Source organism: Punica granatum, chromosome 7 (assembly GCF_007655135.1).
Source record: "Punica granatum isolate Tunisia-2019 chromosome 7, ASM765513v2, whole genome shotgun sequence".
NCBI classification, from domain to species: domain Eukaryota; kingdom Viridiplantae; phylum Streptophyta; class Magnoliopsida; order Myrtales; family Lythraceae; genus Punica; species Punica granatum.
This window is the reverse complement of record NC_045133.1, coordinates 18,466,207-18,491,143: the sequence shown is the minus strand read 5'-3', so window position 1 is coordinate 18,491,143 and position 24,937 is coordinate 18,466,207. Positions and strand designations below refer to the sequence as shown.

Sequence of the window (24,937 nt, the reverse complement as noted above, 5' to 3'; positions counted from 1 at the left end):
GAACTCTTCATTTGAGCTTGTAATTTCCTTAAAAAAAAAATTATTCTTGTGACGTTTGTCGTCTGTCAGTTCACATGAGATGCACTCGCATGTGGATTGATCCTCTATTTATAGGTTTCAAATTATTAAATTTTATATGCATGAAGGCTTCAATTTGATGCAAGGAAGTAGTTTGGCAAGTGTATGCTAGATCTTGTGAATAATATCAATTCATTGCGAAATCAATACAATTTTTCATTATTATCCATGTCATTTATTTTCATAATATTAACGCAAAAAAGAAATATCTTCTTCACTTCTTTATTAAATTCATAATTTTAAAGATAAAATATATCATAAAAAATATTACTACTTGTAATTAGAATAAATATTTATTTTTTTATTTCAATTTAAATGTTTCGTATTTCAATTCAAGTATTTAATATTTTATACCGTTCATTACAAATAATAAAAACATTAAACACTTATATCTAAATATTAAATAATTAAATTAAAGTACTGTGTCACAAAAAAGAGTCTTGTGTTAAAATTTCTTCATCACAAAAAGTAGCTTTTGTCTTCTCAAAGTCAAAGATGGTTCTTTTCTTTTTTCGGGTAGTGTTAGGACAAGGAGGATCCCTTTTTTTTTTTTTTGTTGCCATCAAAAGACATTGATCTTTTCAAACACGACTGAAGTACCTCAAATATACAAAGCAGGCAACGACGACAAAATCTAGTATCATAAAAAGTTTTATGTCAAGCCTATTATCGAATCGAGTGAGATGTTTCAAAAATAAATAAATTGCACTATGATCATTTTATCTTCAGAACCTTGAATTATAAATCATCAATTATCTATTTTATTTTGCGAGGGTAGAAAATACAAAGCAAAAGGAGTTTGCTGGATTTCTTTTTCGGTCAAAAGAAATACCCATCGACATAGAATAAGGGAACAAACCCTAATTAATAAATTGATGTAGGGAGCTAACGTTACCATAATCATATATGAGGATTATCATAACATATAAAACCTCTGGATTATCGGACATTCCATTTGTCAAAGTTTGCTTGATTTTGTTGATCAAAAGACAATGAGAATTTTTTTCAGTTGAAAAAAAAGAAAAATTGCAAGGGGGAAATTCATAGAAAGCCCTCTCTCACTCCATGCAGAGACTTCCTCATGCCAAGCCAAATAGAACGGCTTATATAAACCAAACAGCGAACTCTCTCTCTCTCTCTCTCTCTGCGTTGCTTCTTCTCCACTGATAGTCCGATTCTGCTCTCGACGATCAAAAATATGAAAATTTTCAAAAAATTTTGATCGAATTCTTGTCACGAATACCCACTTGGTTCTCTGAAACCCTCCGTTTCGTGAAAGAGCAGAGCCCTGTCCTCTCCCCGTTTCTCCTGTTGCAGACTTCTTTTCTTTTTCCATTGTCTAATTCAGAATCTTGGGCCGTCAAATCGAATCTTGAAACCCCAGTCATGGAGCAGCGGTATCATTGCAGGCAATGCAACTTGAGCTTCGCCAGCGGGAGGGTCTTGGGGGGCCACATGAAGGGTCACGTCGCCCGGAAGAAGAAGCAGGAGAGAACTCTCCGCGAAACCGCCGGGAAGAAACCCGAAGCGTTCGATCCCTGCGGCCGTGGGTATGGATTGAGAGAGAACCCGAAGAAGTCTTGGAAAGCCTCTCGCTTGAGAATGCGCGGTGGAGGGCACGGCTCCAACGGAGGCCCGCTTGGTGACGTGAGCGTCCGTCCGGGACTAGGGAATGAGGGCAAGGAGCGGGGTCCCTTCCCATGTCGAGAATGCGGGCAAGTGTTCGGGTCGCTTAAGTCTCTCTCGAATCACCGGAGGGTCCATGTCCAACCGGAGAAGTTTAACCACGGCAGGAGCGATCTTGAGGAAACCTTGGCTAATGTCGCGCCGGTTTGCCCTGTCCGGCGAAAGAGGTCGCGCCGAGTATTCTACTCTCCTCCCCTCTCCGAAGACTCTAATTGCGATGAGCAGCCTCCGATTCCATCCCCTGTTTCTGAAACAGAGCAAGATGTTTACGAATTGGCCTTCAGCCTTATGCTGCTATCCCGGGGACTGAGGGACCCGGATGATGAATTTACGGAGAAAATCCTGCCTATAATTGAATCGGGGTTATCGAATAAGGTCGATCAGACAGCGAAAGATGATGCCTTCCGGGTGAAGAAAGTATCCGACTCCAACTATAAAGAATTACACTCGGGAGAACCGAACGAGGAGCGAAAGCTGGTCGAATTGAAGCTTCAGGTCGACATGGTTTATCTGGAAACTGAGGGTAAGAATTCTGAGAGCCCGTTTGTGGTCGGAGATAGTGAAACCGTCATGAGAGCTCATGCGGACGCATCGAAACTGGGTTGTGAGAGCGACGAACTTGAAGAATGCCATGACCGTTCGAGGAAGAATCCGAAGCTTGAGCACAACTGGAAGGAAAGCAAGAACAAGAACAAGATCAAGATCAAGAAAGGCAGTCCTGACCACCGAATTCCGAGCCCAACTGGAGAACGCCAAGAGAAAGTCCTGGTAGATCCGTTTCCGCGCAAAGAAAACCAGCCCGAAATGGAGAGGGATTCCGTGGATATGGATGATAAGACATACACATGCCCGACATGCTATAAAGTCTTTGGGTCGAGCCAGGCTCTAGGGGGTCACAAGAGAGTCCATTCCATGAAGGGCACAACAGGAACCAAGGCCGGGAAGATCACAAAAGTACTGAACCAGTTTCGGCTCTCTGACATTTCGAACATGTTCGATCTCAGTGCCAAAGCTATGTGCTACTTTTCTCCTTGCAGCTGCAGCTGCCCCAGCCAATTTTTTTCCTTTTAATTTCTCTAGTCTGTTAGACTATTACTGCTTGTAGTCTCCTTTAATTCATTGTTCAGTTCGATGCAAATATTTGTCGTACTGCTCGATACCTCCTGTATTTGGGAAAGCAATATGTTTTGTTTGTTATTCAATTGCATTAGAGTCTCATGATCGTTTCTTTCAATCTTTGTCGAATTTAGACTAATCTCGTCTAAAAATTTCTTTTGCCATGACTTTCATTTGTCCAAAGCCCGTACAAGAACTTCGTTAAGAAATACAAAGTAATTTATGAAAAATATGGATCACCAAAGGGATTCTAAATGAATGGAATTGTGTACTCGGTAGAGCCAGACAAAGTTTAGTACTGTCCGGCCCGGTTTCAGCTTGATTCGACTGATATCGCCTGAAACGGGAGCTTGGGTCGAGCCCAGTGAAGGAGATGGTGTATCATATGCTCGACTTGCTTGAGATTGGCTGGCACTGGAGAATAAAATGGGGAATGTTTGTTATATATGTGTACACAAAGCTTTGATCAGGCTCATGATCCTCCCAAGCTAAGTGTTGCCAAAGGTTTGGCCTTTCTATGCTCGTCTAAAAGGCTTGGCTCAAGCTCGACGCAAGCTCAACATAGACCCAGCCAATTTCAGTATCCATTGGGTAGAGCATGAGTAACTGGCTCTATAATTATAGAACCGCATAGGGCGACTTAGGGGAAGTGGCAGGTAATATCAGATAGCAGTATAATCCATAACAAGGGGGATTAGCAAAAGCAATCCAAGCGTTGGCATCACACTCGAGAGAAGGCTGTGATAACTCAAGGGAATTGTGACATTGATATTAAGAGAAGAAATAGCACAGTGGTGCACCTCACACTTGGTGACCAAGATGTCTCAGGTTCGATATCCAATGAGACTACTTGTGCCCTTTATTAGATATTTAGGATTTCTATTCCAATGCATTAGATCCATGGGTCTCCCTTGTAATCGAAAAAAAAAAATTATGACATTGATTGGTGAGGGAGGTCAACCTGAGGGAGTCCAAGGCACGGCTGACTGGCTAAGGTCCCAAACATGATTACTTCCAGTTTTCTCCCACTTCAACTTCAATACAGACCTCATACTTTACATCTTCAAATGCTTTATCTCATACTTTACAACTTCAATTTACATCTGTTGCTCATTGGTGTCTCCATCTACACGCCTCATACAAAAGATTCGAGACAGCAGCGAGGTCGATTTGAAAATGGAATGTCGATTTCCCTGAGTTAGAAAATGATACAGGTCCGAGTCCAGCTCACTTGGTAAGTAAACCAACTTAATTAAAAGAAAGGGTAACATATTCATGTACGCAGGTGTGTCGTAGTACTACGAATTGAAAAACTTTCAGCCGATTGTTATGCGATCATTTAAAGTAATTGCAGCATAAACCTTCCCTAAACCTGGAGTTTATTGAGTAACAATCATTGTAACCAATACCGGCACCATGGTTTGAGGCAGAGGGGAGAGGTCATGGGCATCAAGTGTATTGGGCTTCCCGCTATTAGGCCTTGGCCCATTATCTGGGCCTAGTTGTAGGCCCATCAATGTGGTTAAGTTTTGAATTATATTAAAAGAAAAAAAAAAAGAGGGGAGAGAGAGAGAGAGAATTCCCGCCATGTGAAGGCTGGGAAAATCCAACAAAGGTTCATGAGAACCCACGGATTCTCCCAATCAAACATTAAACAATACGTACAAGCATAAATATAAATTTACTGCGTCCTTATTTACAATGTCGTTCAATTAATAAAATAGTGACATTGTTGCATTAATACGGCATCTCTTGTCTGTAAACATACAAGTTAGAGCAATTTAACGATGATTGATTATTTTATTTAAGAAGTGTCAGTGCAACTCTTCATTTGAGCATGAAATTTCCTTAAAAGGATCATTCTTGGGATCATTCTTATAATGTTTGTCGTCCGTCAGTTCCCTATTTGCTAATTCTTTTATTGAGTCTAGAGCGCGTGAGATGCACTTGCATGTGGATTGGTCCTCTATTTATAGGTTTCAAATTATTAAGTTTTGATTGCATGAAGGCTCCAATTTGATGCAAGCAAGTAGTTTGGGTGTATGATAGATATTATCAGTAACATAAATTCATTGCGGAATCAATACAATTTTTTTCATTATAATTTATGTTAATTTATTCATAACTAGGGCATTATGCCCAACGCGTTGCCATGGGGTCAGCTAATTGTAATTGTAATTGTAATGTAATATAAACGCAGGAAAAGAAATATCGAGCTTTTGCTGAAAATAGTCCTCTTTATAAAACTTATTCCCACAATAGTCTTCCCGCAAAATATTTCCCGATCTAGACTTTTTAAGTACTTATGTGACAAGCAACTCACCTTAGATACCTACGTGTCCTCCGCATCAAACTTCTCTATTGTCTTGTGTCTTTTGCTATTTTAAATGCAATAAATGTTTCCATAAAAAAAAGACAATTTAATTTCTTTTCAACCCGTCTTTTTCGTGGCAGAGAAAAAAATCATATTTTTTGGTGGCATCCAAACCCTCGTACAGTCTCAATGGGAATAACTATTTCTCATAGTAGCCTCAGCTTTGTAAAATCTCAATTGAATTCTTTTTCCTAATCAAATAATATAATTCATTCAACAATACTGATAGAAAAGTATACAGTCAGAGTATCCAGCAAAATGGGTAGAGGGGATTAATACACAACATATTTTGTAGAAAACCATCTTATCAGGTCTCGATACTCAAACATGAGCCAAAATTAAAATTATATAAATGATATACTAATGCACTTTAATAGAATAAGATAGCATCTCCCCCTTTTGCATAAATATATGGCAGCTCCAAAAACATTCAATAAAGCATATAAACAAGAAAAAAGCGGTTGGAGAAGTTCGTGTTTGGCTATACACACTACATATAGCAGCAAGTGGAGCATGGAATAATCTAGTCCAAGAAAGTTGATACTTATATATACATACATATATATATATATATATATCATGCATTTCAAACAGTAATATATGACACCCATAAATGTGTCTTGTATATTTATCAAAAAAGAATTGTTTCATATATAGCAGTTTGCCCATAGAAAAACCACTTTGATCTCGATATTAATCTCAGGGAAGGTGTAATATGATTCGGGAAAATGGATCTTCTGAGGGTAATCACAATGGCACCTGACCTATTGTAAAAGCTTCAGGGAAAAAAAGTGGTACTTCGTAGAGGGGATTAATAGAATAACGTAATTTGTAGAAATCCATCTTATTCTATTAAATTATATTAGTATATATTCAATCCTTACCCCCCCCCCCCCCCCCCCAAAAAAAAGAAAGAAAGAAAAGAGTGTACTAGTATATCATTTACGTGACTTTAATTTTGGCTCATGTTTGAGTATTGAGACCCGATAAGATGGATTTCGATCAAGTATGTTGTGCATTAATCTCCTCTCCGCATTTTGTGAGACGTTGTATGCTTCTTTTTTTTCGGTTACAAGAGAGGCCCATAGATCTAGTACATTGAAATATAAATCATAAATATCTAATAAAATGGCACGGTTAGTCCCATTAGGTATCGAAACTGAGACATCTTGGTCATCACGGGAGAGGTGCACTACTGTATTATTCCATCTCTTGATGTTGTATACTTCTTTATTAGTAGGGATAATCACACCAAATATCATGAACTTGCACCGTTTTCCCAAATATAGCATCAACTCTCAAATTTTTAAAATATAGCAGGACGTTACCCTGTTATACCAAAAATGTCACCCGTTAATAATTCCGTCACTGTTCGTGACGTGGCAATAAATGGCAGCCTAATGATTTTTAAGCTCCAATAGAATAATGACAAGTGGCCCTTTTCACCTAATCAATTTTAAAAAAAAACCCATACTTTTTCTTTTTTGAAATTTTGATCCAAAACCTTTTTGAAAAAACCGAAGAGGGTGGGAAGGACGCAAGGGAGGAATGGGCAGGGGCCCGACCTGGTTGAGGGCTCCCTGTCGGCCCACAACCCCCCAGGCGAGGTGGCCCAGACGTCTGAGGGGTCGAGGGCCGGCGAGGAGCCCCCAGCGGGGTTTCGACCCCCTCGCCTCTTCCTCCGTTTTTCGTTTTAAAAGAGGGAAGAGGTGAGGGGGGCCCGACCCCCGCTGGGGGCTTCCCCGCCGACCCTCGACCCCTCCGGCGGAACAGCCACCTCACCCGAGGGGTCGAGGCCTGCGGGGGAGCCCCTAGTCGGGTCAGGGCCCCTTCCCCTCTTCCCTCGTTTTTCTATCAAAAAATGGGGGAGGAGGGGAGGGGGCCTCGACTAGGCCTAGGCCTCCCCCGCCAGCCCTCGATCCCTCCGGCGAGGTGGTCGGACTCATGCCATCTTGCTTAGGGGCTCGAGGGCCAGCAGGGAGCCCTCAGTCGAGGTCGGGCGCTTGCCCACACCTCCAAGAAAGTTTTGGGCCAAAATTTCAAAAAAAAAAAGTATGGGTTTTTTTGAAAAATCAGTTGGGTGAAAGAGGGCCACTTGCCATTGTTCTATTGGAGCTTAAAAATCATTAGGCCACGTTGACTGTCGTTTATTACCACGTCATAAACCGTGACAGAATTGTTGACGGGTGACATTTTTGGTCTGATGGGAGTAACATCTTGCTATATTTTAGAAATTTGAGAGTTAATGCTATATTTAGGAAAACGGTGCTAGTTCATGATATTTGGTGTGATTATCCCTTATTAGTATGGTTGAATGAATTATATTATGTGAATAGAAAAAGAATTTTCAATTTTATGAGGTTTTACAAAGCTTAGGCTAATATGACAAATAGTTCTTCGCGTAGTCAACTTATAGTCAACTGTAGGATTGTTCGAATTCCACCGAAAAAGATGGGTTATTTTTGCTAAAAAAATGATGGGTTGATAAGAAAATTGCAATGATGTAATATTGATAATTGCAATGATGTATATATTACATAAATTCTTTACCTATATATACTCTTCTATCTGAAATCTAAATTTAATGAATCAAAGTTTATACAATAAAAAAAATTGTACGTGTTAATACAAACTATAAATTTATACCAGTTACTATTTTTATATTTAAACTTTTATAATAAACTTTTTTTTATAAAATTTGTGTAATGCACGAGTCGAATGAACTAGTATAGTATAAAATATTTTAAATATATTATGGAAATTTGGAAAAAAAATTGAAAAGTTGCTCGAGTTTATATCAATAGGGAGATTCGAAGAGATGGCTCACCACAAGTTGAGGGGTGAGAATAGAAGAATTTCATGGAAAGCATGAACAAAAAAATTTCGTGAGAGTACACTAGATATATATATATATATATATATATAAAATATCCATTTGAAAAAATTTCCCGAGTAGATTTTCCAATTCGAGTATCATAAATAGTGAAAAATTACAATTAAAGAGTTTTTTATTTTAGTGGATCGACTTTACTCGAATTTGGGTTAGTTAGTGGGCCTATGGACACCCAAAGGTTTATATTGAGAAAAGAAGAAGAAGAAGAAAACAATAAATATAATTATGCCCTTCTTGCAGTGAAGATCTGGTGGGCATCAATTGGCTAAAACCCGAAATTACTATTTGGACTAGTGAAATGGCCCGCACTTCGTTGCGGGTTCATTTTTTTTTATTTGTCTCTAAGATAGAGAATAGTAATAACTACATTATGAATAAAATTAAAAATTTTAATCTATACAATAGTATGTAGGATGCTGTGGATTTCATCCTTGTATGTTATAATAGATAGGTGCAAATTATAGCAAATGTCTAGTGTTAGGGTTGACAATATTTCACATGACACGGAATTAAATAGGTTTGGGTTGGACATTTTTGATAATCGGTCTAAACGGGTCCAATCCGTTTAAAAACGGTTAATAAGTGTATCTTACCGGGTTGAACCCGTGTAACCCGATTATACACGATTAAACCTGTTTATTTAGACATGTTTAATCGCGTTACTATAATCATGTAACCCGTTAACCCGTTTATGTATTTGGATTTACCAAAATATCCTTACGTAATCGTAATTTCATAAGTCCCTAACCTAATTTTCTTTCCTTTTTTTCATCCAATCCAGCATAGCACAACCGCACTGCCACTTCCACTTCTACTTCTACTTCTTTACTACCCTCCCTTAGATCTCATCTACGATTTGATTTTCTTCTTCTCATCTATCAATGGCGAAGTTCTGCTTCTTCGCTCTCATTGCTCTCATCTCCTTGTACCTCGCATTGTCCGCAGATCCGCCTCAGATCTCGTCTTCTCCTGCTCCCAAGCTTGCCGCCGACTCCACTCCCACCATCTCCCTTTCGAAGCCCACCGCTTCGCTGGCTCCCGCTCTAGCCAATGCGCCTCATGGCTCGATATCATCCTCGCCATCACTGCCTCCCTCGGATGCGGCTCCCGCCTCTTCCCCGTCCGCATCCCCCTCCCCTCTATCTCAATCTCCGTGTTAACGTGTAAACATATAATGTTAACGTGTTCGGATAAACATGTAGTGTTAATGTATCCGGGTAACTGAGTTAATCGGATAAACAAGTTGTGTCAACGTGTCCGGATAATATTTATAATCGTGTCGTATATACGTGTACCTATTATGACACGCTTCGATAAACGGGTTTAAATGTGTCTAAACGGGTTGACACGGATATAAACGTGTCGTGTATGTGTTTCCAAAATCTGACCCATTTAATAATCGTGTCGTGTACGGGTTATAACTTCGATGACACGAACCCGTTTAGACACGACACGTATGAACACGACACGACACGAATTGCCACCCCTATCTAGTGTCATATGTAACACGGTTAATATATGATTTTCACTTATTTACATATAATAAAATCTAATTGTCTTTTTCATGGTTATATAAAAATTGTTTTAAATAGGATTAATAATGTCCCTTATTTAACAAAAATTAATTTTATACTTAGCCTATATTCAACCAATAATCGATGCCCATTATTCTACGAAAGTACATAGTCAATATGTTTTATTTCATTAAATTTCTTCAAATAAATATGTAATATATATTAGATAAGGACCTAAAAGTTTAAAACTTAAATGAATTGTATTACCATTCTATTTTAAAATGTATAGAAGTATTAGAAATAGTTACTTTTTATATTTGTTTCTACTTTTGGGTAGATTAATCAACTGTTCTCTTGCATATGAAGATGATCTTAAAAGTAAAAGGAGTGGCCATGAAATGTAAAAGGCAGAAAAATTAAAATAGAATTATATATAAATAAAAAGGAGATGGATTTAAATACGATGGAGATTAATAAATTTATAAAAAAAGAAAAAAGGATTTAAGTAAGAATGTATGATGCTTTTTACTTGCAAGAGTTTTTTCTTTTGATATTTTGGATTGAAGTGAAAGTACCGCGAACCTTCCAAGTTCCGCAGCAGATAGGGGAGGAAGCCGGGCCCGGCAACCTTTTTTTTTATTGGCTGAATATGAACACTAGGCAACCCAACATGCATCCCCTTGACTTCCATACATACACACAACCACTAAGTTACTAAACCAACCATTCAAAGATATAATAATTAAACTAAACGGCCCTCTCCCTCTCTCCTATTTAAAGAGGCCCCTCACGATTCTCTCTTGCATGGTACCCTGCCGTGCTCCGTATCTCAAAACTCGTATTCTTCTTCTTCGTCAACTTCTTCACTTCTTCACAATGACGAAGGGGGGCGACTACGAGATGATTAAAACTGCAAATGAGAAGCGCCCCAAGCCAGATGCGATGCTTCCGCCGAGGAGGGGAGCTATCAAAGTCAGGATCGTTAAGCTCCTGGCGGAGAAGCTGAAGCTTGTCTCTCTCTCTCTCTCAGTGCGTATGTACCCCCCTCCAGTGGCGGATGTCGGAGAGGCTGGCTGGGCTGCTTCCACCTTCCCCAAGCCGGATGTGATGCTTCCGCCGAGGAGGGGAGCTGTCAAAGTCATGATCGTTAAGCTCTTGGCGGAGAAGCTGAAGCTTGTCTCTCTCTCTCAGTGCGTATGTCCCTCTCCAGTGGCGGATCTCGGAGAGGCTGGCGGAGCTGCTTCCACCTCCACGTCCACCTCTGCAATTTCCGCTATTTCCAGAGCAAATAAGTATATATGACCCGATCACTCCCCTCGATCCCTTTCATTGCATTAGTCTGTGTAACGCTTTCTTTGTTTCATTAGTTGGGCTCTCTTCATCATCATCGCATGCACTCATCGTATGTTTCCTCTTCTTGGTTTTCTTCAGGGTTGGGAGAGATGCAGAGCAGAGCAGTCCTTGAGTGAAACAGAGGAAGGAAGGAAGGAAGGGAGGGAGGGAGAGGAATTGATCTGCTTATCAAATATAATTGTGGTTATTGACTGCTTATCTAATATTAATATTGTTGCGTGCTCATTAATTAGCGTTTTCCTTTTTTCCCCCCTCATATATAAAGTATGTGAATTAATATCAAGTTTGCTATCATCAGTGGTTTATATGAGACGTAATGGAAATTCAATATTGTCCTTGCCAGGATGTGAATCATTCCAAACAAGAGACCTCCTTTTAGAGATCGAGTTCTTAATTAACCCCTGTCATCTGTATGTTGAACTTAGCTTGGGTGTGATTTTAACACAGAAAAGTTCAACGTCTATGCCTGCATAAGATTTATATTAAAGTTCCCTACTTGCTAATTCTTTTTATTGAGGCTAGGATGAGATGCACTCGCATGTGGATTGGTCCTCTATTTATAGGTTTCAAATTATTAGATTTTATATGCATGAAGGCTTCAATTTGATGCAAGGAAGTAGTTTTGCAAGTGTATGCTAGATATTGTGAATAATATCAATTCATTGGGAAATCAATACAATTTTTCATTATTATCCATGTCATTAATTTTCATAATATCAACGCAGAAAAAGAAATATCTTCTTCACTTCTTTATTAGATTATAATATTAAAGATAAAAATATTTCATAAAAATTATTACTACTTGTAATTAGCATAAATATTTAATTTTTTATTTCAATTTAAATATTTAATTTTTCAATTCAAGTATTTAATATTTTGTACAGTTCATCACAAATAATAAAAGTATTAAACACTTATATTAATTAAATTAAAGTACTAAATGTGTTATAATGAGAAAGATTCATGTTAAAATTTCTTCGTAGCTTTTGTCTTCCCAAAGTCAAAGATGAATCTTTTCTTTTTTTTTGGGTAGTGTTAGGACGAGGAAGATCTTTTTTTGCCATCAAAAGACATTGATCTTTTCAAACACGACTGAAGTACCTCAAATATACAAAGCAGCAAGGACAATAAAATCTAGTATCATAAAAAGTTCATGTCAAGCCAATTATCGAATCGAGTGGGATGTTTCGGAAAAAAAAAATTGCAGCACGATCATTTTCTCTTTATAACGTTGAATTATAAATCATCAATCATCTATTTTACTTGGCGAGAGTAAAAAATACAAAGCAAAAGGAGTTTGCTTGAATTTTTTTTCGGTCAAAAGGAATATCCATGGACATAGAATAAGGAACAAATGCTAATTAATAAATTAACGTAGGCAGCCAACATTAAGATAATGTTATATGAAACCTCAGGGTTATCCGACATTCCATTTCTCGAGTTTGCTTGATTTTGTTGATTAAAAGACAAAAATAACTTTTTTTGGTTGAAAAAAAGAAAAATTGAAAGGGGGAAATTCATGGAAAGGAAGGCCCCCCCTTACTCCATGCAGAGACTTCCTCATGCCAAACAGAGCGGCTTATATAAAGCAAACCGCGAACACACTCTCTCTCTCTCTCTCTGGGTTGCTTCTTCTTCTCCACTGATAGTCCGATTCTGCTCTCAACGATCAAAAAGATGAAATTTTTCAAAAAGATCGCAGATTTTGATCTCATTTTCGTCACGAATACCCACTTGGTTTCTTGAAAAAGCAGAGCCCTGTCCTCTCCCCGTTTCTCCCGTTGCAGACTTCTTTCCTTTTTCCATCGTCAAATTCTGAATCTTGGGCCGTCAAATCGAATCTCGAAACCCCAGTCATGGAGCAGCGGTATTGCTGCAGGCAATGCAACTTGAGCTTCGCCAGCGGGAGGGTCTTGGGGGGCCACATGAAGGGTCACGTCGCCCGGAAGAAGGAGCAGAAGAGAGCTCTCCGCGAAACTACCGGGAAGAAACCCGAAGCGTCCGATCCCTGCGGAGGTGGGTATGGATTGAGAGAGAACCCGAAGAAGTCTTGGAAAGCCTCTCCCTTGAGAATGCGCGGTGGAGGGCGCGTCTCCACCGGAGCCCCGCTCGGTGACGTGAGCGTCCGTCCGGGACTGGGGAATGAGGGCAAGGAGCGGGGTCCCTTCTCATGCCGAGAATGCGGGCAAGTGTTCGGGTCGCTGAAGTCTCTCTCGAATCACCGGAGGGTCCATGTCCAACCGGAGAAGTTTAACCACGGCAGGAGCGATCTTGAGGAAACCTTGGCTAATGTCGCGCCGATTTGCCCTATCCGGCGAAAGAGGTCGCGCCGAGTATTCTACTCTCCTCCCCTCTCCGAAGACTCTAATTGTGATGAGCAGCCTCCGATTCCATCCCCTGTTTCTGAAACAGAGCAAGATGTTTACGAATTGGCCTTCAGCCTTATGCTGCTCTCCCGGGGGCTGAGGGACCCCGATGATAAATTTACGGAGAAAATCCTGCCTATCATTGAATCGGGGTTATCGAATAAGGTCCATCAGACAGCGAAAGATGATGCCTTCGGGGTGAAGAAAGTATCCGACTCCAACTATAAAGAAGTACACTCAGGAGAACCGAACGAGGAGGGAAAGCTGGTCGAATTGAAGCTTCAGGTCGATATGGTTTATCTGGAAACTGAGTGTAAGAATTCCGAGGGCCTCTTTGCGTTCGGAGATGGTGAAACAGTGATGAGAGCTCGTGCGGAGGCAGCGAAACTGGGTTGTGAGAGCAAGGAACTTGAAGAATGCTATGGTCGTTCGAGGAAGAAACCAAAGCTTGAGCCCAACTGGAAGGAAAGCAAGAACAAGATCAAGATCAAGAAAGGCAGTTCTGACCACCGAATTCCGAGTCCAACTGGAGAACGCCAAGAGAAAGTCCTGGCAGATTTGTTTCCGACCAAAGAAAACAAGCCCGAAACAGAGAGGGAATCCGTGGATACGGATGATAAGACATACGCATGCCCAACATGCTATAAAGTCTTCGGGTCGAGCCAGGCTCTAGGGGGTCACAAGAGAGTCCATTCCATGAAGGGCACAACAGGAACCAAGGCCGGGAAGATCACAAAAGTACTGAACCAGTTCCGGCTCTCTGGCATTTCGAACATGTTCAATCTCAATGCCCAAGCTATGTGCACATAGGTTTCGTGCTACTTTTCTCCTTGCAGCTGCAGCTGCCCCAGCCAATTCTTTTCCTTTTAATTTCTGTGGTCTGTTAGATTGTTACTGCTTGTAGTCTCCATTAATTCATTGTTCAGTTCGATGCAAATATTTGTTGTGCTGCTCGATACCTCCTGTATTTGGGAAAGCAATATGTTTTGTTTGTTATACAATTGCATTCGAGTCTCATGATCATTTCTTTCGGTCTTTGTCGAATATAGACTTATCTCATCTAAAAAAGGTTGCCATGACTTCCATTTGTCCAAAGCACATACAAGAACTTCGTTAAGCAATACAAAGTGATTTATGAAAAATATGGATCACCAAAGGGATTCTAATTGTGAATTCAGTAGAGCCAGGCAAAGTTGAGTACTGTCCGACCTGGTCTCAACTTGACTCAACTGGCATCGCCTGAAACTGGAGCTTGGCTCAAGCCCAGTGAAGGAGACGGTGGATCGTATGCTCGACATGCTTGAGATTGGCTGGTACTGGAGAATAAAATGGGGAATATTTGTTATTTTTGTAATCCAACTGAAAATTCATATATGCACACAGAGCTTTGATTAGGCTCATGATCCCCTCAAGCTAAGTGTTACCAAAGGTTAGGCCTTTCTATGCTCGTCTAAAAGGCTCGGCTCAAGCTCGACGCAAGCTCCACGTAGCCCCAGCCAATTTCAGTGTCCATTGGGTCGAGCATGAGTGTTAGGCTCTATAATTATAGAACCGCATAGGGTGACTTAGGGGAAGTGGCAGGTAATATCAGACAGCAGTATAATCCATAACAAGTGGTATTAGCAAAAGCATTCCAAGCGTTGGCATCACACTCGAGAGAAGGTTGGGATAACTCAAGGGAATTGTGACATTGATTGGTAAGGGAGGTCGACCTGACGGAGTCCAAGGCGCGGTCGACCGGCTAAGGATGGCGTCCGCCCGATTGGATGGCATTTAACCACGTCGCTTCAGCTCGAGAATGCATCCCAAACATGATTACTTCCAGTTTTCTCCCACTTCAACTTCAATACAGACCTCATACTTTACATCTTCAAATGCTTTATCTCATACTTTACAACTTCAATTTACATCTGTTGCTCGTTGGTGTCTCCATCTACACGCCTCATACAAAGGATTCGAGACAGCAGCGAGGTCGATTTGAACATGAAAGGTCGATTTCACTGGGCTAGAAAATGATACAGGTCCGAGTCCAACTCACTTGGTAAGTAAACCAACTTAATTAAAAGAAAGGGTAACATATTCATGTATGCATGCGTGTCGCAGTACTCCGAATTGAAAAACTTTCAGCCGATCGTTATGAGAGAGCAACGATCATTGTAACCAATGCCGGCACCATGGTTTGAGGCAGAGGGGAGAAGTCGGGGGCACCATGTGTACTGGGCTTCCCGCTATTAGGCCTTGGCCCATTGTCTGGGCCTAGTTGCAGGCCCATAAATGTGACTAATTTTGAATTATTTAAAAGAAAAAGAGAGAGAGAGAATTCCCACTTGAGGATTCATGGCTGGCCGAGTATTCCCGCCATGTGAAGGAATGGGAAAATCCAGCAGAGGTCCATGAGAATCCACGGATTCTCCCAATCAAACAATAAACAATTCGTACAAGCATAAATATAAATTTATCGCGTCCTTATTTACGGTTAATAAAGGAGTGACATTGTTGCATTAATACGACACCTCTTGTCTTAGCTATAAAGTGGTCTCTCTCGTCTGTAAACATGTAAGTTAGAGCAACTTAACAGCGATTGATTATTTTATTTAAGAAGCGTCAGTGCAACTCTTCATTTGAGCGTGAAATTTCCTTACGAGGATCATTCTTGGGATCATTCTTATCATGCTCGTCGTCTGTCAGTTCCCTATTTGCTAATTCTTTTATTGAGGCTGGGGCGCGTGAGATGCACTTGCATGTGGATTGGTCCTCTATTTATCGGTTTCAAAATTATTATTGGCTTGTTTGATTTCAAAGCGTGATTTTAAAGTCACACTTTAACTTAATTATACCAACAACAAAACAAAATAACTCATACAAAGTCAAATGGTGGGTCCCATTTATATCACTTTTTTTTCATAACAAAATAAAATAATTTATATAAAGTCAAAGGGTAGGTCCCATGCATAACCATTTATATTACTCTTTTTCAAAATCAAAATCTGATTTTAAAATTTTATTTTGAAACCAAATGCAGCATAAGTTTTAAATGCATGAAGGCTCCAATTTGATGCAAGGTAATAGTTTGGGTGTACGATAGATATTATCGGTAACATAAATTCATTGCGAAACCAATACAATTTTTTTCATTATAATTTATGTCATTTTATTCATAACTAGGGCACGATGCTCGGCGCGTTACCGTGGGGTCAGCTAATTGTATCAATAAATTTGTTATAAAATTATGAAAAAAAATTAAATGATGAAAATTATATTATTGTCGTTTTTCTGATAAATAAATTGAAATGATAAGTTGCATGAGATTATGCTGGCCCATAATAACCTCATATGTGATGTGCATACTCGAGGCACCCATTCTTGAGACACATTTTAGAAGTGCTAGTTTGGGATGTCGATATTAAGGGTTGGGGCCTCACCACAAGCTATTACCACGCTCTAGATTATTGAAGGCCTTAATATTCGCCGGTAACATTAAACAAAGTATGTTTATTAGGGTGAAATTGAAAAGTAACTAAAAATTGGGATTCAAAATAGATTTTTCTCTATTAGTGTCACATGGTCAGTGGAGTAGAGTATCAAGTTTTTTGTCACGCATGGAGTTTTGAGTTAACAAGGAAAGCTCTTAGTTAGTTTTTTATTAGGTTAATGTGGTAGTCGGATAATGTTATTTATTTATTTATTTATATTTTTTTAAGAATGAGTGTACTGTTAATTAACAATATCTTGAGGTAGGGAGCACAAGTTACTCTAGAAGAACATATAATTGCAAATAAGACAAAGCCATATAAGGGTATAACTGTTAAAACAGAAGAAGTTTATGGGAAATTTTGAAATTAAAAAATGGACAGAATAATAAAATGGAAGGTTGGGACACGTGGCATGCTTAAAAACGGAAGGACCAGCATGGTTAGTGAAGGGGAGTATCAATGTTTTGTCAAGCATGGGACTTTAGATTAACATGGAAAGCTCTTCGTTAGTTTTTATTTTAGGGTAATTAGCACCGTTAGTCGGCAAAGCATTATTATTATTTTTTCCGTTAAGAATGAGTGCACTGTTAATTAACAATATTTCGAGGGAGGGAATACAATTTACTCTAGAAGAAGATTTAACTGTACATAAGACAAAGGAATAAATAGATAATTTGGTCATGACTTTTTATGATTGTATCAATTTAATTCCTGATTTATTTTTGTGCATCAATTCAGTCCTTAAATTTGTCAATTTACATCAATTTGGTCATTATTATATCATTTAGGTCTCTTACTTCACAAAACTGCATTATTTAGGTCCCTTATTTAGGTCCAAAATGATGCAAATTTTGCGAACTGAGGAATCTAAATGATACAATTTTGCAACATTAGTAGGGGTGATCGGTTCCAGATATCTTGTACTCTTCATGATATCCGGATCATACCCTGTTGAATCTTGGAATCAGAATCTACCCGGAACCTGTTTTATACCACAGATTTCGGATCTCCTATTGGAACCTGTAAAATTTTTTCTTTCGTTAAATAAAACCGAAAATGTCACATACATAATTAGTAATCACGCCAAATATCAACAAAATTTAGATTAATCCACCACAACAAAAAAAATAATATGTCTCATCAATCCAATGACAAAATTAAACATTTAAACATCCATAATACGATCTCACACAACAAAGTGCCTCTATTCTGATTTATTAGAGGAGACAGTAACTTTACTCTTTTATTTCTATTTTTTTAATAAATAAGCGGTTCCGGGTACCCCTGTAGGTAAAAACCGGAACCAGAATCGATTTTTCACCGATTCTTGATTTTAATACCCGGAACCTATCCTATTTTCAATACGAACTACCCGGATCCTACCATAATGGGTAGGTTTCGATCGGTTTCGGGTATACCCGGTACCCATGCACACCCCTAAATATGAGGGATCTAAATGATATAATGAGGATCAAATTGATGCAATCGTAAAAAGTTAGGAACTAAATTGATACAAAAAATAAGTTAAGGACTAAGTTGAAGTAATAGTAAAAATAGGGACCAAATTGCCGATTTACTCTTAAATATATATATATATATATATATATATATATAATAAACCGGAGGAACAGAACGGCAGCAAAGTCACACACACACTCTCTCTCTCACTATCTGCGTTGCTGCTTCTTCTTCTTCTTCCACTGGATAGTCCGATTCTGCTCTTTATAAGAGGTCAGAACGATCGAAATTTTCCAAAATAAAAAATAAAAAAAAATCGCAGATTCTAACGATCACATTTTCATCGCGAAGACCGACTAGGGTTTCTGAAACCCTCTGTTTCTTGAAAAAGAAGCAGAGCAGAGCCGAGCCCTGTCGTGTCCTCTCCCGTTCCGTACTTCTACTTCTCTTGTTTTACCGTTGTCAATTCTGAATCTTGGAACCCCATTGATGGAGCAGCGGTATCGCTGCAAGCAATGCAACGCGACCTTCGCCAGCGGGAGGGTCTTGGGGGGACACGCGAGGGGTCATGATGTCGCCCGGAGGAAGTTGCAGAAGAGAGCTCTCAGCGCCGCCGCTAACGAACCTGAAACGTCCGATCCCAGTGGCAGTCGTGGGTATGGTCCGAGAGAGAACCCGAAGAAGTCTTGGAAAACCTCTCACTCGAGAATGCGCAGCCAAGAGCACGGCCCTACCGGAGCCCCGCTCGATCACGTGACTGTCCTTCTGGGTCCCTACCCGTGCCGAGAATGCGGGCAAGTATTCGAGTCGCTGAAGTCTCTCTCGAATCACCGGAGGGTCCATGTCCATGCCCATGTCCGACAGGAGATGTTTAAGTTTAACCGTGGCAGGAGAAGCGATCTTGAGGAAACCTTAGCCAATGTCGCGCCTATTTGCCCTGTTCGGCGAAAGAGGTCGCTCAGAGTATTCTGCGCTCCTCCCCAAACCGGAGAATCGAATCGGAACGAGCAGCCTCCGGTCCCATCCCCCGTTTCTGAAACAGAGCAAGATGATGTACACGAATCGGCCCTCGGCCTTTTGCTGCTCTCCCGGGGGCTGAGGGACCCGGATGATAAATTCACGGAGAAAATCGAAATCCTGCCTGTCATTCAATCGGGAGTATCAAAAAAGGTTGATCAGACAACGAAAGATGATGCCTTGGGGGTGAAGGAAATATCCGACTCCAACTATAGTAAAGAAGTACGGTCAGGAGACCCGAACGAGGAGGGAAAGCTGGTCGAATTGAATCTTCAGGTGAACATGGTTTATCTGGAAACGGAGTGTGAGAATGCCGAAGGCCTGATTGTGTTCGGAGACGGTGAGACCGTGATGAGAGCTCGTGGGGATGCAGTGAAACTGGGTTGTGAGAGCGAGGAACTCGAAGGATGCTATGGTGGTTTGACGAAGAAACCGAAGCTTGAGCACGACTGGAAGGGAAACAAGATCAAGATCAATAAAGGTAGCCCCGATCGCAGGATTCTGAGCCCAACTAAAGAAGGCCAAGAGAAAGTCCAGGCAGAGTCGTTGCTGACCAAAGAAAACGAGCCCCAATCTGAGAGAGATTCCGTGAATATGGATGATAAAACTTACAGATGCCCGACATGCTATAAAGTCTATGGGTCGTGCCACGCTCTACGGGGTCACAAGAGAGTCCATTCCGTGAAGGCCTCGACAGGAACCAAGGCCGGAAGGATCACAAAAGTACTCAACCAGTTTTGGCTCTCTGATATTCCGGACCTGCTCGATCTCAACGCCCAAGCTATGTGCACATGAATTTTGTGCTACTCTCCTCGCAGCTGCCCCCAGCCAATTCTTTTCCTTTTAATTTCTGTAGGAATTCGTTCAGCATCTGCTGCTGCTGCATCTCTGAGTAGATTTGTTGGAGACATTGTTTTATGTTGTATTTTGTTGCTCCATCTGTTAGACATTAATGAGCTGTCGATATCGTTTGTTCGAGTTTGCTGAATGAAAAGAAACACCATTCCGTGATTTGCGTTTTCGTTGCAGAACTTTGAATTACACGATCATTTTAGTTGGAAGAAACTGATTCTGTCCATTCAATTAACCCATAGATAGATCAGATATCTTTAAAATCTGGTGTTTCATTGTCTTTCAGCAATATTACTAATAGTAATTTGGTATTCACCCAAAAAAGAAATTAGTGATTTGGTGGGCGTGGATCTGCCCCTTCTTTTGGATGGCCGAGCCTGGATATATATTCAGGTTTTCTTTTGGTCTACTTTGCACCGAAATTCATGAGGCCGCACCACAACTTCCGAATACCAGCTTCTGATGTATGCAGGCATGACGGGATTTGAATCGAAAGCTGGGATTGAAGTAAAACACGGGTCGAGGGACAAATTTCCAATATCGAAGATAAGATGAATCGCCACAGGGGTTGCTAGAAGAAGAGAACTTTGCAGTAAATGTAAATGGGAGACTTTATTTTCTAATATATAGGTCTAAGCAGTTACAGAGTAGATTCAAATGGGCGAAAGAAATAATGAATCGGAGTTTTCTAACACGCGGTGCGACAAAAATCGTTTGAATACAATGTAAGCCGATAATGTAATACCATTACCCTTGCTACTATGGCAAAGGTGTGATACGGGCCCATCAAAGGGGAAAAAAGATAACAGTTAAAAAGAGAGAATAGAAAATGGCTGCCTCTGGAATATCTGATTCGTTCTTCAGCGAACAATATTTTAGGCGACAGCGGGCATGTCCTTGAGCCATGCGTCGATCGGCTTACCGATCGAGTAGACAATGAACCCGATCTCCCGAAGCTTCTCGACATTGACAACGTTGCGCCCGTCGAAGACAAAGGCGGGCTTCTGCATGTTGTCGTAGATCCTCTGGAAGTCGAGGGACCTGAACTCGTCCCATTCCGTGAGGATGCAGATTCCATGGGCGTCCTTTGTCGCCTCATACGCATCCCAGACAACAGAAACCTGCTTCACGGTGGTTGGGGACATGGGCTGGAGGTGGGCTGGGTGGTCCCAGTCGAACTTGTTCATTGTCAGGTCCCTCTGGATCTGATCCTGCGTGACCTGCGGGTCGTAGATGCTCAGCCTTGCCTTGTCTCCTAGCAGCCCCTGGCACACATCGATGGCAGGAGTCTCTCGGGTGTCACCAGTGTCCTTCTTGAAGGCGAACCCAAGGATCGCAATCTTCTTGTTGGAGACGGTGTTGAACATGGAGGAGACCAGGCGGTTAACGAACCGGCTCTTCTGGTAATCATTGATCTTTATGACTTGTTTCCAGTACTCCGCCACCTCAGGGAGGCCATTGCACTCGCAGATGTAGACGAGGTTCAAGATATCCTTCTGGAAGCAGGATCCTCCGAAGCCAACACTGGCATTCAGGAACTTGGGCCCGATCCTCGAGTCCTTGCCAACAGAATATGAGACCTGAGTCACATCTGCACCTGTGGCCTCGCAGAGAGCTGACATGGCATTCACCGATGAAATCCTCTGAGCCAAGAAGGCATTGGCAGCCAACTTGGAGAGCTCTGCTGACCATAGATTGGTGGTCAGGATGCGGTCTTCTGGTACCCAGTGAGCATAGACATCCTTCAAAGCTTTGACTGCCTTCTGGCCTTCAGGAGTTTCCCTTCCTCCGATGAGGACGCGGTCCGGGTTGAAGAGATCTTGGATTGCTGTCCCCTCGGCAAGGAACTCTGGGTTCGAAAGAATCTGATACTTGATTCCCTTGCTGTTGTGGGTGAGGATCTTCTCAATGGCCTCGGCTGTCTTCACGGGGACAGTGGACTTCTCAACAACAATCTTGTCGGACTTTGAGACATCAGCAATCATGCGAGCTGCGCTCTCCCAGTACGTCAAGTCAGCAGCTTTGCCTGCTCCAAGACCCTGGGTCTTGGTTGGGGTGTTGACTGAGACGAACACGATGTCTGCCTCTTGCACATGTTTCTCTACATCAGTGCTGAAGAAGAGGTTCCTTCCTCGGCACTCCTTCACCACATCATCAAGACCCGGTTCGTAGATGGGAAGCTGGTCGCTATTCCAGGCATTGATTCGGGTTACAGAAATATCAACGACAGCAACCTCAATTGATGGGCACTTGAGTGCAATCACAGCCATAGTTGGCCCGCCGACATATCCAGCACCAATGCAACAGATCTTCACCATCTTTCTTGAAAGATTAGCGACCTGAAGACATGTTTCAGTAGTTTCAGTCAATGACTGCAATTTTCAAGTAGTCTGTCCTTCAAAGATCGAGCAGAGATCCAGGAATAAAAAATTCTACATATGAATTTCATTGTACATTGTAAATGTAAACATTAGCAGGATCATACTCAAAAGACGGTCATGATTGGAGACCTTCTTCAAAGTACCTTATTGTTTTCTAAAACCGCTCAATTAAAGACCAACGATTACAAAATGCACGGGAGTAGAAGCAGAACATTTCTAGAAGAAAAAAGATCATCTACCAGCTCCCTAAGATGGTGGTATCAGCTTTCCAATCAATGGAATTTGTTTCCGATTAATGCCGGTGAAATTGTTATCGAGACAGATATTAGACTATCGCAGGAGGATATGGATGGTGGAAACTGTAAAGAGAAATCTGAACTTTCAAGTGCAAGTTATTGATCCAGGAAGAATGCACCACAGAAGCTGACAATATGATTAAACCGAACCAGATCTACCAATACCAGCCATAACGTAAGCCTATTTCATATTGATAAGCGGAAATAAAACCGGTACAATCAAATTTTCAATCCTCTGCAGAAGTAATTCGGGACGGAAACGATCACGAAAGCCATAGGAGCAGAAGCTAAACACAGATCAACGAGAAAACAGCGATGAAAAAACATGACTGTCCATTGATCCTGCATAATGAAACGCCAAACGCCAGAAAATTCATAAACCGGATACGTCTGCGACCGGATCCATGTCCAAACGGGAGCTAAATTAAGCTCAAACACGGATGCGAAATGCAGAGACCGATGAGGACACCGAGGATTATCGTAAAAATCCCCAGATCTACTGATTCATAGCATAAGAACCTATAATTCGAATGAAACAGCTCCCGATCAGGGTATAACGTCGGACGAATCAAACATTCGACCGCAATGCACGGACTCCGGCCGACACATTCCGCGATCAGACGGACAAGAACCCGGCCAGAGCAGCAACAATTCGATCAGAGACGATCGAGAGAGAGGGGGAAGAATAATCGAATTTTACCTCCTGAAACAGATTCGGCTTCACGGATCGGCGAGTGAGATCGAGAGATGGGGGAGTGATGGGGAATGAAGAGCGAGGAGAGCGGGGGAATGGGGCTTTATATACGCAGTTGGGGGGGTGGTGTGGGTTTCAAGATCTACCGCTCCCTTCCCCGCCCAACGACTTCCTTTTTTTCAATTTTTTAATTTTTTTTTTCCATTTTTATTATTTACTGTTCCATAAATGGACATATTCTGCCACGTGGCGGCCGGGAGAGCTTAATGTGGGGGGCGTGTAATAAACATTTGCCCCTTTAAACCGGTGTCTAATGACGGATCTGCCCCGCTGTCGTGCGGGTTTTACGTTCTTGCCCACCACGCGGTTGATGAAAGACCTAACTGCTGGGCTGTCTTGTCCGTCTGGACAGCACAACAAGGTCAAGGTGCGGTTGGCACCAGCGGCAGCGGGGCGCACGCTGTTTCTCGTTTAGTGCGAACCTTCCTTGGCGCTTCAGTGATTGACGGTGCATGGGAGGTGTAAGGTTAATTACCGAGGCCCGGCAGCTTAGCTGTTAGGCGTCGTGTCGGTTGCCCCGACGTACAAGTTTGACCCCTTTGCATCTGGAATGAATACGAACAGAGGGTCGTAATCGACCTATGGGAGCTCCAAAACCTGGTCCTGGGACTTACTTGTACCTATATCGGACAATACCACAACTATCAACTATATATGACCTATGTCCCTACTTTTTTTCACCAAAGTAAAAGAAAAGGTAATTGTTGATTTACTGAATTTATAAGTAATTGGATTAAAAATTTGAATTCATAAGCAGTGGTATCAATATTTTACAATAATATGAATCTCCTTTTATTTTTTCGACGTGAGACAATAATTTCCAACGCTCACCATTTTGTGTGAAGTTGATATTTCGTCCATACGTTCCAGGTGGACTTGAGCATCAATGCAAGACCATGGACGATATCACGGACTTAAATAGCTATAGTCGAATAGAAAATAAAGGGATTTCTCATCGTTTAGTTCTATTTGGAAATGAGGGAACTGGATAGTAAGGAAACGGAGGGGTGAGAAAATTAAAGGATACCAACATTTTCTTCCTTCCCTTTTCATTTTTTCCCCCTGATCCCAACCGGAGAATTAGAAGAAAAAATTTCCAAAGTGAATGAGGGACTTGGTATATTAATTCATTTCACAATTTCTCTATGTGAATTACTCCATGCCAAAAAAAGATAGTTTAACGTTTATGAGAATATATATCTTATTCAATTATTTAGCATATTGTCACCAAAAAAAAAACAGAGAGTTTTGAGTCCATTCTGTGGGGGTAACGACAGTGGACCTTCAAACCTTTCTAGGGGGAACTCCACAAACGATATACAGAAC

At 41.1% G+C, this 24,937-nt stretch overlaps 5 protein-coding genes across 5 annotated transcripts; 4 read left to right on the top strand and 1 right to left on the bottom strand.

The window, feature by feature from the left end:
* The first annotated feature begins 1,268 nt into the window (after positions 1–1,268).
* On the top strand, positions 1,269–2,925 carry LOC116215270. The gene has a single exon (XM_031550915.1). The coding sequence runs from the start codon at positions 1,465–1,467 to the stop codon at positions 2,833–2,835; it is 1,371 nt and encodes a 456-aa protein (XP_031406775.1). The 5' UTR covers positions 1,269–1,464; the 3' UTR covers positions 2,836–2,925.
* Positions 2,926–10,455: 7,530 nt separating this feature from the next.
* LOC116215269 lies at positions 10,456–11,349 on the top strand. The gene is made up of 2 exons (XM_031550912.1): positions 10,456–10,953; positions 11,093–11,349. The coding sequence occupies exons 1-2, from the start codon at positions 10,466–10,468 to the stop codon at positions 11,124–11,126; spliced, it is 522 nt and encodes a 173-aa protein (XP_031406772.1). The 5' UTR covers positions 10,456–10,465; the 3' UTR covers positions 11,127–11,349.
* Positions 11,350–12,660: 1,311 nt separating this feature from the next.
* LOC116215268 lies at positions 12,661–14,331 on the top strand. The gene has a single exon (XM_031550911.1). It carries the CDS (start codon positions 12,871–12,873, stop codon positions 14,188–14,190), a length of 1,320 nt encoding a protein of 439 aa, XP_031406771.1. The 5' UTR covers positions 12,661–12,870; the 3' UTR covers positions 14,191–14,331.
* Positions 14,332–18,800: 4,469 nt separating this feature from the next.
* On the top strand, positions 18,801–20,123 carry LOC116214460. The gene has a single exon (XM_031549864.1). It carries the CDS (start codon positions 18,801–18,803, stop codon positions 20,121–20,123), a length of 1,323 nt encoding a protein of 440 aa, XP_031405724.1.
* Positions 20,124–20,772: 649 nt separating this feature from the next.
* On the bottom strand, positions 20,773–23,715 carry LOC116215267 (UDP-glucose 6-dehydrogenase 1-like). The gene is made up of 2 exons (XM_031550910.1): positions 23,558–23,715; positions 20,773–22,519 (listed from the first exon to the last, which is right to left on the bottom strand). Exon 2 carries the CDS (start codon positions 22,496–22,498, stop codon positions 21,056–21,058), a length of 1,443 nt encoding a protein of 480 aa, XP_031406770.1. The 5' UTR covers positions 22,499–22,519; positions 23,558–23,715; the 3' UTR covers positions 20,773–21,055.
* Between the last annotated feature and the right edge of the window lie 1,222 nt (positions 23,716–24,937).